The 15,640-nt window shown below is 45.0% G+C and overlaps 2 protein-coding genes across 3 annotated transcripts in view; both read left to right on the top strand.

Moving 5' to 3' along the window:
* XYLB (xylulokinase) overlaps nucleotides 1-8,043 on the top strand; it is a 65,926-nt gene extending 57,883 nt beyond the window's left edge. The window contains exon 20 of one of the 2 annotated variants that reach the window (XR_006385078.1): nucleotides 7,836-7,922. Coding sequence is in view for 1 of the 2 variants with exons in the window: in XM_044252667.1 (XP_044108602.1) it covers nucleotides 7,836-7,910 (75 nt within the window). In the remaining variant the exon portion in view is untranslated. Of the gene's footprint in view, nucleotides 1-7,835 lie in introns of both variants that reach the window. The other variant, XM_044252667.1, reaches the window with a different exon arrangement.
* A 3,829-nt stretch (nucleotides 8,044-11,872) lies between these two features.
* Nucleotides 11,873-15,640, top strand: part of ACVR2B (activin A receptor type 2B) — a 40,381-nt gene continuing 36,613 nt past the window's right edge. The window contains exon 1 of the mRNA XM_044252666.1: nucleotides 11,873-12,145. Within this exon, the coding sequence (XP_044108601.1) occupies nucleotides 12,094-12,145 (52 nt within the window). The 5' untranslated portion in view covers nucleotides 11,873-12,093. The remainder of the gene's footprint in view (nucleotides 12,146-15,640) is intronic.

Here is a 15,640-nt window from a genome sequence, read left to right as displayed (position 1 = left end):
GTTCTAATCCACTAAGTTTGTGGTTATAACGGTAGTTACTACTATGCAGTGTTAGATAATTCATACATCCAAGGAATGAAGCCTTAATCACAAACCATTCCCCATCTCTAGATATACATTCCGGGTGGGACTTTAGAATTGCTATGGGCAAGTGACGGCTATATGCTTTCATCCTTACACTTTCCAAATGATAGCGCTTTTGCAATGATCTTGCACTTGTTTGTACCCACTTATGTTGGTTATTTGAGAAGCAAGTAACTTGACTTTTTGGTTCATATGTCTTTGGACCAAGAGTAGGCACAACTGGGGCACCTGGGTGGCTCCTCGTTTGAGTGTCCAATTCTTGATCTCAGCTCAGGTCTTGATCTCAAGGTCGTAAGTTCAAGCCCTGTATCTGGCTCTGTGCTGGGTGCAAAGTCTGCTTCAGATTCTCTCTCCCTCTTCCATCAGCCCTCACTGTGCACAAGTACATGCTTTCTCTCCCTCTCAAAAAAACAAAACAAAAAACAACAGTGGGTACAACCAGACTTTACTTAGATTGTGAAATCCTAAACCTGATTGAGATTTTTGCAGCACTTTGGGATGGGAATGTGTATATTTTACATATGGGAATGGTGTGTATAACTGGCCATGAGTGAAAACTGAGATAGTTGCAGAAACACCCCCACATTCCTCATTGTGTCCATATGCTTTGTTGCACAACTTTGCCACGCTCTCCCATTCGGACTCAGGATTGGTTGTGTGATGGGCTTTGGCCATGTTTGTAAATGAGATGCAAGCAGAGGCTTGAAATAACCTGCAAGAGTGAGTTTTCTGTTTCTTGCAAGAACAGCATTACTATGATAACATGAGAAGGTGACAGACACATGGAAAGAGCCTGGTTGTTCCGGGTGCTCCAGCCAACACCTGGCTGAACTACAGATCTGTATGCTTGCCCAGCCCATATCAGAATCACCTCAGTCACAGGAGCTATTGCCTTTTACTGTTGTAAGCCTCAAGCTTTCCAGTTGCTTGTTAGGCAGCATTATTTTAACGATAGATAACTACTACAATACCTAACCTCATAATGATTACACAAAACAAGGAACTACATATCAATCTCTCTCTCTTTTTTTTTTTTTAAGAATTCTGTTTTGGGGGGGTACCTGGGTGGCTCAGTTGGTTAAGTGACTGCCTTTGGCTCAGGTCATAATCCCAGAGTCCCAGGGTCAAGTCCAGATCAGGCTCCCAGCTCCATGGGGAGTCTGCTTCTCCCTCTGACCTTCTCCCCTCTCATGCTCTCTCTCTCAAATAAATAAAATGCTTTAAAAAAGAATTAAATAATTAAAAAGAATTCTTTTTTTTAAGGATGTTATATATTTCTTTATTTGACAGAGAGAGACACGGTGAGAAAGGGAACACAAGCAGGGGGAATGGGAGAGGGAGAAGCAGGCTTCCCACTAAGCAGGGAGCCCAAAGCGGGGCTCAATTCCAGGATCCTGGGATCATGACCTGAGCCGAAGGCAGATGCTTAATGACTGAGCCACCCAGGCATCGCCAGTATCAATCTCTTATTAATATTAATGAAATTATTAGCAATTTTGTCAAACTGTCTATGATTTAGTAAAAATATTATTTATAAATGATGAATTTATCAAATATTATTGGATTAATATCAGTTAGAAAATCCCAAATGAAGATCAATAAACAGAAACCAATAGGGCAATGAAGATGATCTGTCATGATCAAGTGCAGCTTATTCCTGAGTGGTCCAGTATTAAGGAAATCAATGAATACAGTTCCCCATTTTAATAGACCTAAGAAGTCAAACAATTTGATCATAGCTGTTGAAAGTCTTTTGACAAAATTCAACACTCATTTCTGATTAGGAAAAACACACCCACCCCTGGTAAAAGGCAGCATCAACTTAATGAAGAAACACTAGAGGCATTCCTCCTAGAATCAGGAATAAGTCAAGGAAGTCCACCACTGCCACTACTATTTAATAGTGTATTAAAGTAGTAGCCAGTGCAATTAGATCAGACAAAACCAAAGCATAAGAATAGGAAAGGAAGAGATAAAACTCAAGAGAATCAATGTTAAAAATAATGCGAATAAGAAAATCCGGTAAAGTAGCAGAACATCGTTTTTTAATATAAAAAGCAGTGTTGGGGGCGCCTGGGTGGCTCAGTGGGTTAAGCCTCTGCCTTCGGCTCAGGTCATGATCGCAGTGTCCTGGGATCGAGCCCCGCATCGGGCTCTCTGCTCTGCAGGGAGCCTGCTTCCTCCTCTCTCTCTGCCTGCCTCTCTGCCTACTTGTGATCTCTATCAGATAAATAAAGAAAAAATCTTTTAAAAAAAAAAAAAGCAGTGTTGACATATGTAATCAATAAAAAGGATAGGTTGTGAAGGACAAGAGCCCAATTACAATAGCAGAAAAAAAGTTAAAATACTTAAAATAGAGGTATAAAAATAGATGTACAAAACACATGTAAAAGTAGATGAGCAAGGAATGCCTAGGCGGCTCTGTCGGTTAAGTGTCTGTCTCTAGCTCAGATCGTGATCCCAGGGTCCTGGGAACGAGTTCTGCATTGGGCTCCCTGCTCTGTGGGCAGCCTGCTTCTCCCTCTGCCTGCTGCTCCCTCTGCTTGTGCGCTCTCTTTCTGACAAATGAATAAATAAAATCTTAAAAAAAAGAAAATGGGGCACCTGGGTGGCTCTGTGGGTTAAGCCTCTGCCTTTGGCTCAGGTCATGATCCCAGGGTCCTGGGATCGAGTACCGCATTGGGCTCTCTGCTTGGCAGGGAGCCTGCTTCCTCCCCCCACCCCGCCTACTTGTGATCTCTCTCTCTGTCAAATAAATAAATAAAGTCTTTAAAAAAAATTGTCAGCAACAAACAACAACAAAATATGCACAGAAACAATACAAATACTTTTAAAGTGTTTTTAAAAAATGCTCAATCTCCTCTATGATATCATTTCTCACCTATAAAATTGACAAACATCCAAAAATTTGATAAAATGCTCTGTCACCAAGGCTGTGAAGCTTGGTATGAGTACAACTAACAAAACTAAGTATGAATGTGATCTAACAGTTTCGCTAGGAATCTGTGTACAGACAGAACTCCAACATACAAAACATCTATACAGGGTCATTTATTGTGAAGGTGTTAATAAAGCAAAATATTTGGAAAAAAGCAAGTATTGATTAACATAGGACCAGTTGAATGGATTATGGTACACAAGAAAAAAGACTAAGGAAGATCTGTGTGTACTGATTCCCCAAACATGGGCCATTTTTATTTACTTCTTTCCTTCCATTTACTGCCTTTTTTTTTTTTAAAGATTTTATTTATTTATTTGACAGAGAGAGATCACAGTAGACAGAGAGGCAGGCAGAGAGAGGAAGGGAAGCAGGCCCCCTGCTGAGCAGATAGCCTGATGCGGGACTCGATCCTAGGACCCTGAGATCATGACCCGAGCCGAAGGCAGCGGCTTAACCCACTGAGCCACCCAGGTGCCCCCATTTACTGCTTTTATTCCCCTCAGCTAAGTTTTCTTTTCTATTCTATTCTTTTCTTTTCTTTGGAGCGAGAGAGAGAGAGAGAGAGAATGGGGGGTGACAGAGGGAGAGAGAGAGAATCTTAAGCAGCAGGATCCACGCCCCATGCAGAGCCCAACACAGGGCTCAGTCTCACCACCCTGAGATCATGACCTGAGCTGAAAGCAAGAGTCAGATGCTTAACTGACTAAGCCACCCAGGCATCCCAAAGTTTTCTAATTTTCAGTGTTCATGTCTTACAAGGATTTTGTTAAAATCATTGTTATTCAAGTGCTTTTTAAGTTGTGCAGAAATATACATAAAGTTTACTATTTTATGTATATTGTAATTGTATATTGTATTTTATATTGTAATTGTGCAGAAATATGTATAAAGTTTTATACATATTTATAAAATAGGTATGTATTTTATATTATTATATATAATATATCATAAAATATGTATATTATATATATTTATACATATTTATAAAATATGTATAAAATTACTATTTTATGTATATAATTCAAGGCCATTAAATACATTCACAGTGTTGTGCCACCATCACCACTGTCCATCTCCAGAACTTTTTTATCATCCCAAACAGAAACTCTTTTTAGCATTAAACTACAACTACCATTCCCTTTCCCCCAGCTCCTGATAGCCACTCTTCTACTTTCTGCTTCTATGAATGCTTCTATGAATACCTAAAATAGATTCTTCCTGTAAGTGGAATCCTACAACATGTGTCCTTTTGTGTCCTGTTTGTTTCACTTAGCAAAGGGTTTTCAAGGTTCATCCATGCAGCGAGGCTGAATAATTTTATGTGTACTCCACATTTCATTTATCCATTCATTGGCTGCTTGATGTTTGAGTCCAGTCATTTCTGTCTTTTGGATACTGCAAATAGTGCAGCTGTGAATATTGATGTACAAATTTCTGTTTAAGTCCCTGGTTTCAATACTTTTGGGCATTTACTTACAAGTGGAATTGTTGGATTATATGGTAATTCTGTGTTTAATTTTTTTTTTAAGATTTTATTTATTTGTTTGAGAGAGAGAGCACAAGCAGGGGGAGCGGGAGAGGAAGAGACAGGCTCCGATTTGAGCAAGGACTTGATCCCAGGACCCTGGGATCATGACATGAGCTGAAGGCAGACACTTAACACATTGAGTCACCCAGGGACCCCATGTGTTTAGTTTTTTGAAGAACCATCATATTATTTTCCACAGCAGCTGCACTATTTTACATTCACACCAACAATGTGCGAGGATTCTAATTTCTCCACATCCTTGTCAGCACTTGTTATTTTCTGGTTTTGTTTTGGTTTGGTTTTTTGCTTTTGATAATAGCCATCTTAGTGGGTGTGAAGTGGTATTCATTGTTTTGATTTGTGTTTCCCCAATAACTAGTGATGTCAAATATCTTTATGTGCTCATTGGCCATTCATATATACTTAATGTTTTCTGATGCTGATGTAAGGATTTTTCATTTTTTAATTGTTTATTGCTAGCTTATAGAAATGCTCTGTGGTATCACTGCTAGCATACGGAAATGGGTTTTTGCTTGATCTTGTATTTTCTATTTTGCTAAATTCACTGATAAGCTCTGATAGTATTTTTGCACTCATAGAATAGGTAAGATTTTCTGGGATGCTTGGGTGGCTCAGTCGGTTAAGCCGCTGCCTTTGGCTCAGGTCATGATCCCAGGGTCCTGGGATCAAGTCCCGCATCGGGCTCCTTGCTGGGCAGGGAGCCTGCTTCTCTCTCTGCCTCTGCCTGCCACTCTGCCTGCTTGTGTGCTCTCTTTCTCTCTCTCTGACAAATAGATAGATACATAGACAGATAGATAAAATCTTTTAAAAAAAAAGAGTATGTAAGATTTTCTGTGTATGTCATTTGTGAAAAAAAGACTGTCTTACTTCTTCCTTTCCAATATTTATTTCTTTTTCTTGCCTTGTTGCAATGGGTAGAACATCCAGTATAATGTTGAATAGAGGTGGGAAGAGCAATCATCCTTGCCTTATTCTTGATCGTAGGAGATGATTTTCTTTTCTTTTCTTTTTTTTTTTATGGTAAACTGCATGTTAGCTGCAGGATGTGATGTGATGTGTTGTGATGTGATGTGATGTGATGTGTTGTGATGTGATGTGTTGTGATGTGATGTGATGTGTTGTGATGTGATGTGATGTGTTGTGATGTGATGTGATGTGTTGTGATGTGTTGTGATGTGATGTGATGTGTTGTGATGTGATGTGATGTGATGTGATGTGTTGTGATGTGATGTGATGTGATGTGATGTGATGTGATGTGTTGTGATGTGATGTGTTGTGTGTTTATCCTCCCTGGTGTTTATCAAGATTTTCGGATCTATGGGATTCTAGTTTTCATGAAATTGGAAAAAAGCTTAGCCATTATTTCTTCAAATACTTTTGCTGTATTCTCTGGGAATTCAGTTAGATATGTTAGACAATTTGTTATTGTTCCATAGAGCATAGAGTTTCTGTTCATTTTTTTCTAGTCTTTTTTTCTCCACATATTTAATTTGGCTAGTTCCTATTGCTATGTCTTCAAATTCATAGATCTTATTTTTCTGTAGTGTCTTAATCTGCTGTCAGTTTCATCCAGTTAATCTTTTTAAAAAGATACTACATTTCTTTTATTTCTAGAAGTCCATTTTGGAAATATTTTCATTCTCTCTTCATTGTGTTCATATTTCCTTTAAATCTTTTGGTATATTTATAATAGCTTTAAAAAATCCTTGATTTATAATTCCATCATTCTCTGTCTTCTTTTTCTATCGACTGATTTTTCTCCTGCTAATGGGTCACATTTTCCTTTTTCTTTTTTTTCATGTCTAGGAAATTTTTATTAGATTTTGGGTTTTGTTAATGTTTTATTGCATAGTGTCAGAATTTGTTGAATTTCATTTAAAAGTGTTAAACTTTTGTCTGGTAAATACTTAAATTGCTTATGTATCAGCTGGATCAATTCAAGACTTGCTATTGTGGACTTATAGGGGGAATCTTTATTCTTGGCAAGTTTACCTTTACTTTTATGGAATGACCCTTTGTGTTTCCACTCTGACAGTCTTGGGTGTTTAATGAGGACTTTCCACTGTGGATGGTTAGAACTATAAAAACTTCCCTTTCCTGTGTGAATTCTTGGAGCTATTCAGCTTCTGTCTTTCTTTCTCTCCCCCCATGGAGTTTCATTGTATGCATGTATAACTCAGAATTCAGGAAAAGACACAAGGAGACTCCTCTGCAGATGTTCAGCTTTCTTTATGTAATTCCCTCCTCTCTGGTACTCCGCCAGAGTAAAATTTGCTCTTAAATGTGCTGCAGCCTTCTCCATCTTCAATCTCATTCTCTCTTCTCAACTCTGCAAAGTTTCTAGGCTCTGCTTGGGATATGCTTCCTCCATTGTGGACTGCAATTTGTCTTCAGGCAGAAAGTAGGGTCAATTAAAGGCTCCCTTCATTTTTTCTTCTTCTCTCTCTCTCTCTTTCCTCTTTCCTCTTCTCTATAAAAGCTGTCTTATAGCTTGTATAATGTCCAAAAATAGTTCCCTCCTATATCTTGTCCATTTTTCTTGTTATGGTAGAAGGGCAAAAGCCGTTCCAGTTACTGTGTGATGGCTGGAAGAAAAATCTTATCCAGCTCAATTTTGATTCCATTTCTAGAAGTTTCTCCTTAATGTAGTAATCTGACCTAAAACAGAAGCCTGGCTAATCAGTTTTTTTTTTTTTTTAAGATTTCATTTGTTTATCAGAGAGAGAGAGAGAGAAAGAGAGCACAAACAGGGGGAGCAGCAGGCAGAGGGAGAAGCAGTCTTCTCACTGTACAAGGAGCCAGATACGAGATTCGATCCAGACCCTGGGATCATGACCCAAGCCAAAAGGCAGACACTTAACCAACTGAGCCACCTAGGTGTCCCTGGCTAATTAGTTTTAAAAGTTTACAGGGACAAACTGTCCTAGCTCTTTCTAGTCTTACCAGAGTCTCCTTGCATTCCCTTGTGCTCAGACTGGGGAAGCCCATCCCAGTTTCAACTACTGTTATTGAACTATGCTTTCTGATGAACCTCTCTTAGCCGTCTGGGGATTCTGTTGTTCTCAGGAACCTTATCTAGGCTGCTGCGTTCTTCAGGTTCCCCTTGCACAGTTACTAGTCCATGCACATTGCATTGCTGTTGGTAGTTCATAGTTTATCTCCATTTGCTTGTATTTTTGGTGTTTTGGGGGAAAACCTTGTCACCTAGTTTTCTTGTAAATGTACATGGGTTTTCTGTTTTTTGTTTTTGTTTCCATGCAGTTGTTCTGTGAGAACTATGGAAGAATTCAAAAACCATGTAGCCACCAACCTTGCTACCGCTTTCCTGGAATCTGATAGAAGTTTTAGGAGCCTGAATATAATTTACTTTCCCTCTCTCACTGCAATAGTAGAAGCATGTATCAAAATGTAACCTCAAAAAATAAATAAATAAATAAAAAATAAAAAAAATAAAAAAATGTAACCTCCATTAGCTTGTGTCACTGAGTTGTTACAATGAATATAACTTGCTTGGTGACTCACAATGGACAGGTAGCATGAATGAAAAATAAATTTGGTTGTTTTAAGCCATTGAGATTTGAGGATTTCCCATTACCACAGTGTAATCTAATCTATTTGAGAGACCTTTTTACACAACCCAATTAAATTTAGTTGACCTGAATGTGGTCACCGTAAGTTAAGAGAGAGTGTGAGGAGAAATATGAAGATAGGAAGAAAAGAAATAAACCAGCTTGAGAATTGTCTAGGAAATAACTTTTAACATTGATGGCACACAGAATAGATTGGAAATAAATGGATAGCTTACTAAGTTTGGGGGGAATTGTATTGCCAAAGAACTATGCACCCACCCCCAATTATATAGGGTGAATAGTACCCTCCGAAATAATTTAATGTGGTACTGCTGTAACTAAATTACCCACTATTCTAATATATGTATGTTACCCTATATCTCTCATAATAATACTCCACCATAGCATATCTTTAAACAATGAACTGAGAGAGGCTGGGGCCACTTTACTTTTTTTTTTTTTTTTTTAAGATTTTATTTATTTATTTGACAGAGAGAGAGATCACAAGTAGGCAGGGAGGCAGACAGAGAGAGAGAGGGGGAAGCAGGCTCCCTGCTAAGCAGAAAGCCGGATGCAGGGCTCAATTCCAGGACCCTGTGACCATGACCTGAGCCGAAGGCACTGAACCACCCAGGCGCCCCTTCACCTTTTTTTTTTTTTTTTTTTTAATGAAGAGTTCTCAGAGTAAAATTACAGAAGTTGTGGTTATTTTAAGAGTTTATCTCGACAAATAAATGCATTTAACCTTCACCATATAATGCCTTATAACAATTCAGATACCAAGTCATATTTTAATGCTATAATTGTCCATCTTCTTCCATTAGCTTGATACTGAGGGAAGCCATGCTCAGTTGTTTCTTCCCAATTCCTTGGTCTCTGACTTTGACTATTGAGCAGGGCGGGGAGTAGGGGAAGAATGGTCCTAAACACAGAATTCCTGAATGACACAACTCCCTGCCATAAGTCTTATAGTACACATTTGTTGTTTTTTTGCCTTTCAGCTTCCAGTTACCTCATTTCTGATACCAAATGAGGTATTTAATGTTCTTGTAGTTCAGAAGAACAGAAAACCCAAACCAAACTTGATTTTCAGATACCCACATCATCTTTCCCTATCAGCCTGGTATTGGTTCATGAACAAAATGGTAGCAGAGTTATAGGCTAATCTCATGAGCTCAGCAACGTAGATTTCAGCTCTCCAAGAGAGTCAGATAGCAGTGGCGGTGGGGATCACAGGGGCTCTGAGGTAGAAACAACCTTAATGTGTTTGAGGAGCAGAAAGCACACCAGTATGTCCGGGAATAATGGGGAGGTGGAGAGGAAGTTGGAGAGGAAGAAGGGTTGATTATGTAAAGCTTTATTAGGCATTGTAACAGGAAGCCATGGGAGGCTTTTAAGGAAGGGAGTAATGTGATACTAGTTCCAGGTTTAAAAGATAATTTCAGGCTCTGTATAGAAGTTGTACTATGTAACAGGCAAGAATGAAAGCAGGTGACTAGTTACAGTCCCTTCCAGTTCACTGCTGTTGCAGTGGTCCAGATGTGAGAGGTTGGGTGTCTATCGTATATATGGAGAACGTGGCTTGATGGTTGATATGTTTTTGAAGCCAACTTGCGGATGGACTGAATATGGGAGAAATCAAGGGTGGCTCATAAAGTTTTGATTTGAGCAACTGGTTGTTTGGTTATGCCATTGATTCAGAGAGGTACAACTGGAGAAGTAGATTTGCAGTGAAAATAGCGAACTCTGCTTTGGCTAGGTCAGGTTGGAGACGGCTGATAGGCTGTCAAATAGAGATGTCAAGTAGGCAGTTAGGTATACAAATTTGAAGTTCCCAGAGACATCAAGACATCAAGGTGGAAGACACAGATGTGTTGGCAACTTGGACCGCCCTGAGTCATTATGATACCTATCCTGGTGTGGAATAGAAGAGAGGAACCAGCCAATCTAATTGTTGCCACAGTGGATTTTATAGTTGCTATCTTCCAGCAGGGAGAAGGCAGCGATTTATCTTTTCTAGAAAAGCCACTCATTCTGAATGTGGAGTTGCTCCAACTGCCATCATGTATCTATCCATACAGCCTCCTGTAGGATTACCCAAACACCAGATACACCACTAGGGGATCCCATACTACACTGCTTCTTGCTCAGCACACAGCAGCACTCAATCCTGTGTTAAAACGTATACACAGAGATTGTGGCAAGGATGTGCTGTCCTTTTCCACAGGATTTTTCCAGAACTGGAAGGGACCTTTAGAGACTCAACTCTTCCTGGGTGGTGACTCCAAAGATCCCACACTTTGGGGCCACTATCCAGAAGCTCCTGATGCTTTTTGAAACTGGGGGGTGGTGGGCCCTCATTTCAACATCAATTAAGGCAATTTCGTTCTGTATGGTGGACTTTTACATAATATCTTGTTTCAATAAGGTTTCTGCTTTTTGAAAAATGTAAAGCAGAGTAATCTAATCTTTTCACTTTCTGCGTAAGGAAACAGGCTTAAAGAAGTGAAATAACTCCGATTTCCAGGCACTGCCTCCTTCCTGGCTGCCTTTACCCTGCTCTTACCTTGCTCCAAGAAAGGCTGTGGCAAGTCATGAGAAGCCAAGAGACAATTTCTGTATCCAAGGATCCTGCACATCATCCTTGAGTTGTGATGGGTTTTCCCTCTTTGGCTGGGAGCCCCATCGTGACCTTCCCAAGGTCTGGTTGTATGATAAGGAGAGTGTAATCTGAGATGAAGAACAAGGGGTCCCGAGGAGGAACGTGGCAGGGGAAGAGGGCAGCAGAACCATTTGCCAGACAAGATCTTCAACAGGGTGGACTGGAGGCAACTGAGAACAGTTTTGAAGGTACAGACTGAAGCAGGGGTGGGGGTGGGCGGTGGGAGTGCTGAGGACAAGGGTAAGTTTGAGGAAACCAGTTGCCATTGGTCCTTTTCCATCTGTGGCTGCTGTGCAGGGAGGGGCTCGGTGCCCTCTCTCACACAGGTGGGTCCAACTCCAGGATGCCCAGATGCCTTTGAGAGAGAGAGAGTGTGTGTGTGTATTAGGGTTGCAGACGTGGAGGACTACCTGTCATTTCAGAAAAGATGGGCTTTTCTGCCGATTACTTCGGCAGGAAGACAACGACCTTCCCACGGTTGACACTGACCCCCATTTCAAAGGTGGGGAAGTGGAGACGCGGAGGTGAATCCTGGCGAGTCCGGGGACTGTCCACCCACTCCCGCCCGCATCGCAGCGCAGTGCGTTCGGGAGGGTGGGCTCTAGCACGGAGCAAGAATCACAGGTGCCGGGCCCACCGCGTCCCAGCGACCACCCCCGTCACCTCTGCCAGCGCCCAGGGCCTCGCCCTCTAGTCCAGCGGTGGTACGCGACCTCCCGGAGGGCGGAGGGCGCGGGCTGGGGGCGGGGCCTCCTTGTTGTTGTTTCTCCCGGGCACCGCCCCTCAGGGGGGCGCGGACCACGCGGCCAGAGGGCCCGCCTCCCCTCCCCCTCCCCGCCCAGCTCGCCCGCCTCTTTGTATCCAACATCCGGGTTTCCCAGCTGGCTCGGCTCCGCGGCCGCGGCTCAGGAGCCATTTTGGACTCGGTTCAGCTCCCCTCCCCCCACCCCTCCCCCCCGTTCATGGCCCCTCCGGACTCGGCCCCTGCGCCCGGGGCCCGGGCCCAGCCCCGCCGCGCTATGCCTGAGTCGGGCGCGCCCCGGCTCGCGCCCCGCCGCCGCCCCCCGGTCCCCGCGTTGCCCCGGAGCCCGGGCCGCAGCCTGCGCCGCCCGCAGCGGCCCTGAGCCCGGTCCCGCCGCCCGGCCCTTGGAGCCTGCACGCTGTCCGGGGACGAAGGCGCAGGAAGCGCGTGGGGAACGAGACCTAAGGAAGAAGCGGGAAGAAGAGCGCAGCCGCCGCTGGGCCCTGCCCGCGGGCTCCGGGTGTCCGCGGGGCGGCGCCGCGGAACATGACGGCGCCCTGGGCGGCCCTCGCCCTCCTCTGGGGATCGCTGTGCGCGGGTGAGGACGGGGCGCGGCGTGGGGGGCGCGGGGAGGGCGCGCAGGGCCGGTCTCGGGCGCCGCGCGGTGTTTACCAACAAAGGGCGGGCCCGTGGCCTCCTCGCCGCTCCACCTGCACCCAGCTTGCCCCTCCCGGGGCGGGGACTGGGGGCGCGCTGGGCACCGTGCTTGCCGATCTTGGGGGGACGATCTTGTTCGTTCGGCGGTCTGGCGACCGCATGTTCGGGGCTGGGATCCAGAACCTCAGGGTTGGGGTTCAGGCTACTTGGGCCCGTGGAACTCAGGGAGATTGAGAGGAAAACCAAAGCGTGGAGAAGGTGGCCAGATCTAAAGCCGGGTGGCGAGATCGTAGGTGCAGGAGGGGCTGGGGATAGGACTGCGCTACCCTTAGAGCCACTAGGTGTTGCGAAGCGAAGGGGGCTGCCTTCACACAGCTAGGAGGAGTCCCCTCCACCCCGTCCCACCGGCATCTGCCTTGTGTTCCCCTCAAGGCGGGCGGTTGGCGCCAGCTCCCACCTACGCCCGCTTTCTCTGCGGCGGCCCCAGGACGCGAGATGCGGTCACCCCAAAGGACTGCTTTGTTCAGGGCTTCTGAGAAGGGAGGTGGGGTGCGAAGGAAAATTAACAGGTCCGTTTGTGCCTCTGGGAAGCACGTGGCGGAGATGGGTGACCGGCAGGGCTAGTGTTAAGCTCGCGTGCCTGTGGTTGAGCGTGTGTGGGTGCGGGTGTTATACACGCGGAATTCCCGCTGGGAAAGCGCTTTTCCCCAAGGCCGAAGCAGTGATTTTCCTCTTCTAGCGGTGTTGGGGCGCGCCCAACTCGGGTTGCGCGCAGCATTGGGCTCCGCATTCCGGTTCGGATGGCTCCAGGTAGACCCGGGAAGTGTGGGGAGCCGCTCTTTGAGGCTCTAGGGAGAAGACCAGGGAGGTCGGGGCGGTTGGTGCGCGGAAGCCAGGGCACTGGGTCCTGCGCGTCTTTGTTCCCAGCCCCCATTACACATGCAGCGCGGGTCCCCTGCCGCCCGCGTTGGCAGCAGCGCGGAGTCTGGGAAACCCGTGAAGGGCGGGGCCTGGCGTGCAGGGGCGGGGCTGGGATCCCCGCGCTCCTGCCCGGTGGCGTTGGGGGAATCTTCATCCCATCCCACTCCCACTCTAGGCCTCCTTTTAATGTAGCGTGGCTTAGTTGTCTACAGCTAAAACGAGTGAGTTGTCTGCGTGGAGTTTGGAGCTGCGTAGCCTGAGCGCGGGGAGGAGGGGATGAAGACCCTCTTACTGGTACTTGGGCATAGTGTGGGAGGGAGCGTCGTGGCTCTTTTGGAGCCGTTTCCCGTGTGGTAGAAACAAAGTGGTGTTGTTGAACTCATTGCTCTCTCTTTTAAGTGGTGCTTTGAGATGCTTCTGAAGGGAAAGGAAGGCATTGCTCTTCAGAGGATAGGGCCGCGCAAACCGACTTAATAGACACGCAGTAGCCCACTTGGCTGTCTAGATCCCTCTTGAAGGTCCTGGGTTCTTCCAAGCCCCAGCCTGCAGAGGGGACCTCCTTCTATGGCAGGGCAGCCTCAGATCTGAAACCCTCATCCTAATTTGTCTCCATCTAGTCTTACCAGTCTCATCTCCCTCTCTGAAGAGGCAGGGCAGGGCGGGGGGTCGGGGATTGGGCCCCTGGAAGGACTTTATTTCCCTCTTTCCCACTACTCCCCCCCACGTGGCTTGGGCAGTGCTGAGCAGTGTGTTCTGCGAAGTGAGGCAGCTGGAGTTAGACTGAAATCCAAGTACCTATGTTCCTGTCCAGAGAGGAAGGTGGAGTGGCTGGGTGTTTCTTGTGACCACAACAGTCAGTTCTCTGGTGGCCACTGCCCTCACCTGTGAGGAGTGCTGGGAAGAGCTGCCCAAGGCCCACGGAGGGGGAGAGCTGGCCCTCCTGTTCCTTCGATTTCATGGATTACCTTCCTTCAAAGTCTTGACTTGCTGTTCAGAAGTACCCCATCACCTGCAGCACACACAGGAGGAGGATCAGGGACAGCACTGTCCAACAGAAGTGCAGCATCAACCATGTATATAACATAAAATTTTGTAGTAGTGTTAATGAAAGGAAAAAGAAACAGGTGTCTTAGTCTGTTTGAGCTGCTATAAATAAAGACTATAGGCTGTGTGACTTCATTAACAGAATTTGTTTCTCACAGCTCTAGTGTCTGGAAGTCCGAGATCAGTGTGCCAGTATGGTAGGGTTGCGGTCAGGGCCCTCTTTCTGGCTGGCAGATGGCTGTCTTCTCACTGCATCCTCACATGCCCTTTCCTCTGTGTTTGGAGCGCTAGGTAGAGAAAGATGATTCTTCCTCTTCTACTGACCCCAAACTGAGGGCTAAGTCTAACCCTGATTACCTCCCAAAGGCTCCAGCTCCAAATACCATCGTATTGGAGGTTAGGGTTTCAACATACCGATTTTGAGGGGACACATAGAAACATTCAGTCTATACCTCTGAGACTAATAATACGTACATGTTAATTGAATTTAAATAAAACAAGAAAAAATAAACATTCAGTCTGTAACAAGGTGAAATTAACTTTAATGGTATGTTTATTTACCTTAATATATACCAAGTAATCATTTCATCATGTAATCAGTATTAAAACGGTTAATGGGACATTTTACATTTTTTTGTACTATCATCAAAATCCAGTTGTATTTTATTTTATTATTATTATTTTTAAAGATTTTATCTATTTGACAGAGAGACACAGTTAGAGAGGGCGTGGGAGATGGAGAAGCAGGCTTCTCTCTGAGTAGGGAGCCTGATGCAGGGCTCGATCCCAGGACTCTGGGATCATGACCTGAGCCGAAGGCAGATGCTTAATGGCTGAGGCATCCAGGTGCCCTTCCAGTTTGTATTTTAAACTTAGAGAATATGTCAACTCAGACTTTCCCATTTCAGGTGCTCAGTAGTCACATTTGGCTAGTGGTTACTATATTGTATGGTGCAAGTCTAGAAGAAAAGGGGGAATTTATGCTGTAATAATGGCACATGGTGTTTATTACAGGACCACTGTTAGTTTGTTCTTCAAGTTTTTTGTGGTCTGTGCCTGGCTCAGTATCCTTGTGAAATAAGTCATTTGGTTCTTGCCTTGAAACGGACATCCTAGACACACTTCTGTGGGTCTCCTTAGAACTTCTGACATCTGTCTCTGTATTTGGGGTTCAGATTAGGGCCTGTGGGGGTGGGGTGTATGCTTTCTGAGTGGAGTGTCACTAGCCACTGGTGGAGGGGGACCTGGCTCTTATCTGTCCCATCAGGAACCGCCAGCTTTGCCCCAAGTTTTTCTCAGGGGCTGGATACTCTCTGATCCACAGATGTTGTGTGTTTCCTCAGGAGAGAAGTGTGTGTGTATGTTGAGTGAGGTGACCCTCAGGCTTGTTGTAGTGGTGTACCTGCTCGGTTCTCCTTGCTGGCTGGCTGGGCTGCCCTTCCAGAGGAGTGGTCACTCTTATCTCTTAGAG

Source organism: Neovison vison, chromosome 6 (assembly GCF_020171115.1).
Source record: "Neovison vison isolate M4711 chromosome 6, ASM_NN_V1, whole genome shotgun sequence".
In the NCBI taxonomy this organism is placed as follows: domain Eukaryota; kingdom Metazoa; phylum Chordata; class Mammalia; order Carnivora; family Mustelidae; genus Neogale; species Neogale vison.
This window is presented reverse-complemented; position numbering and strand designations above follow the sequence as displayed.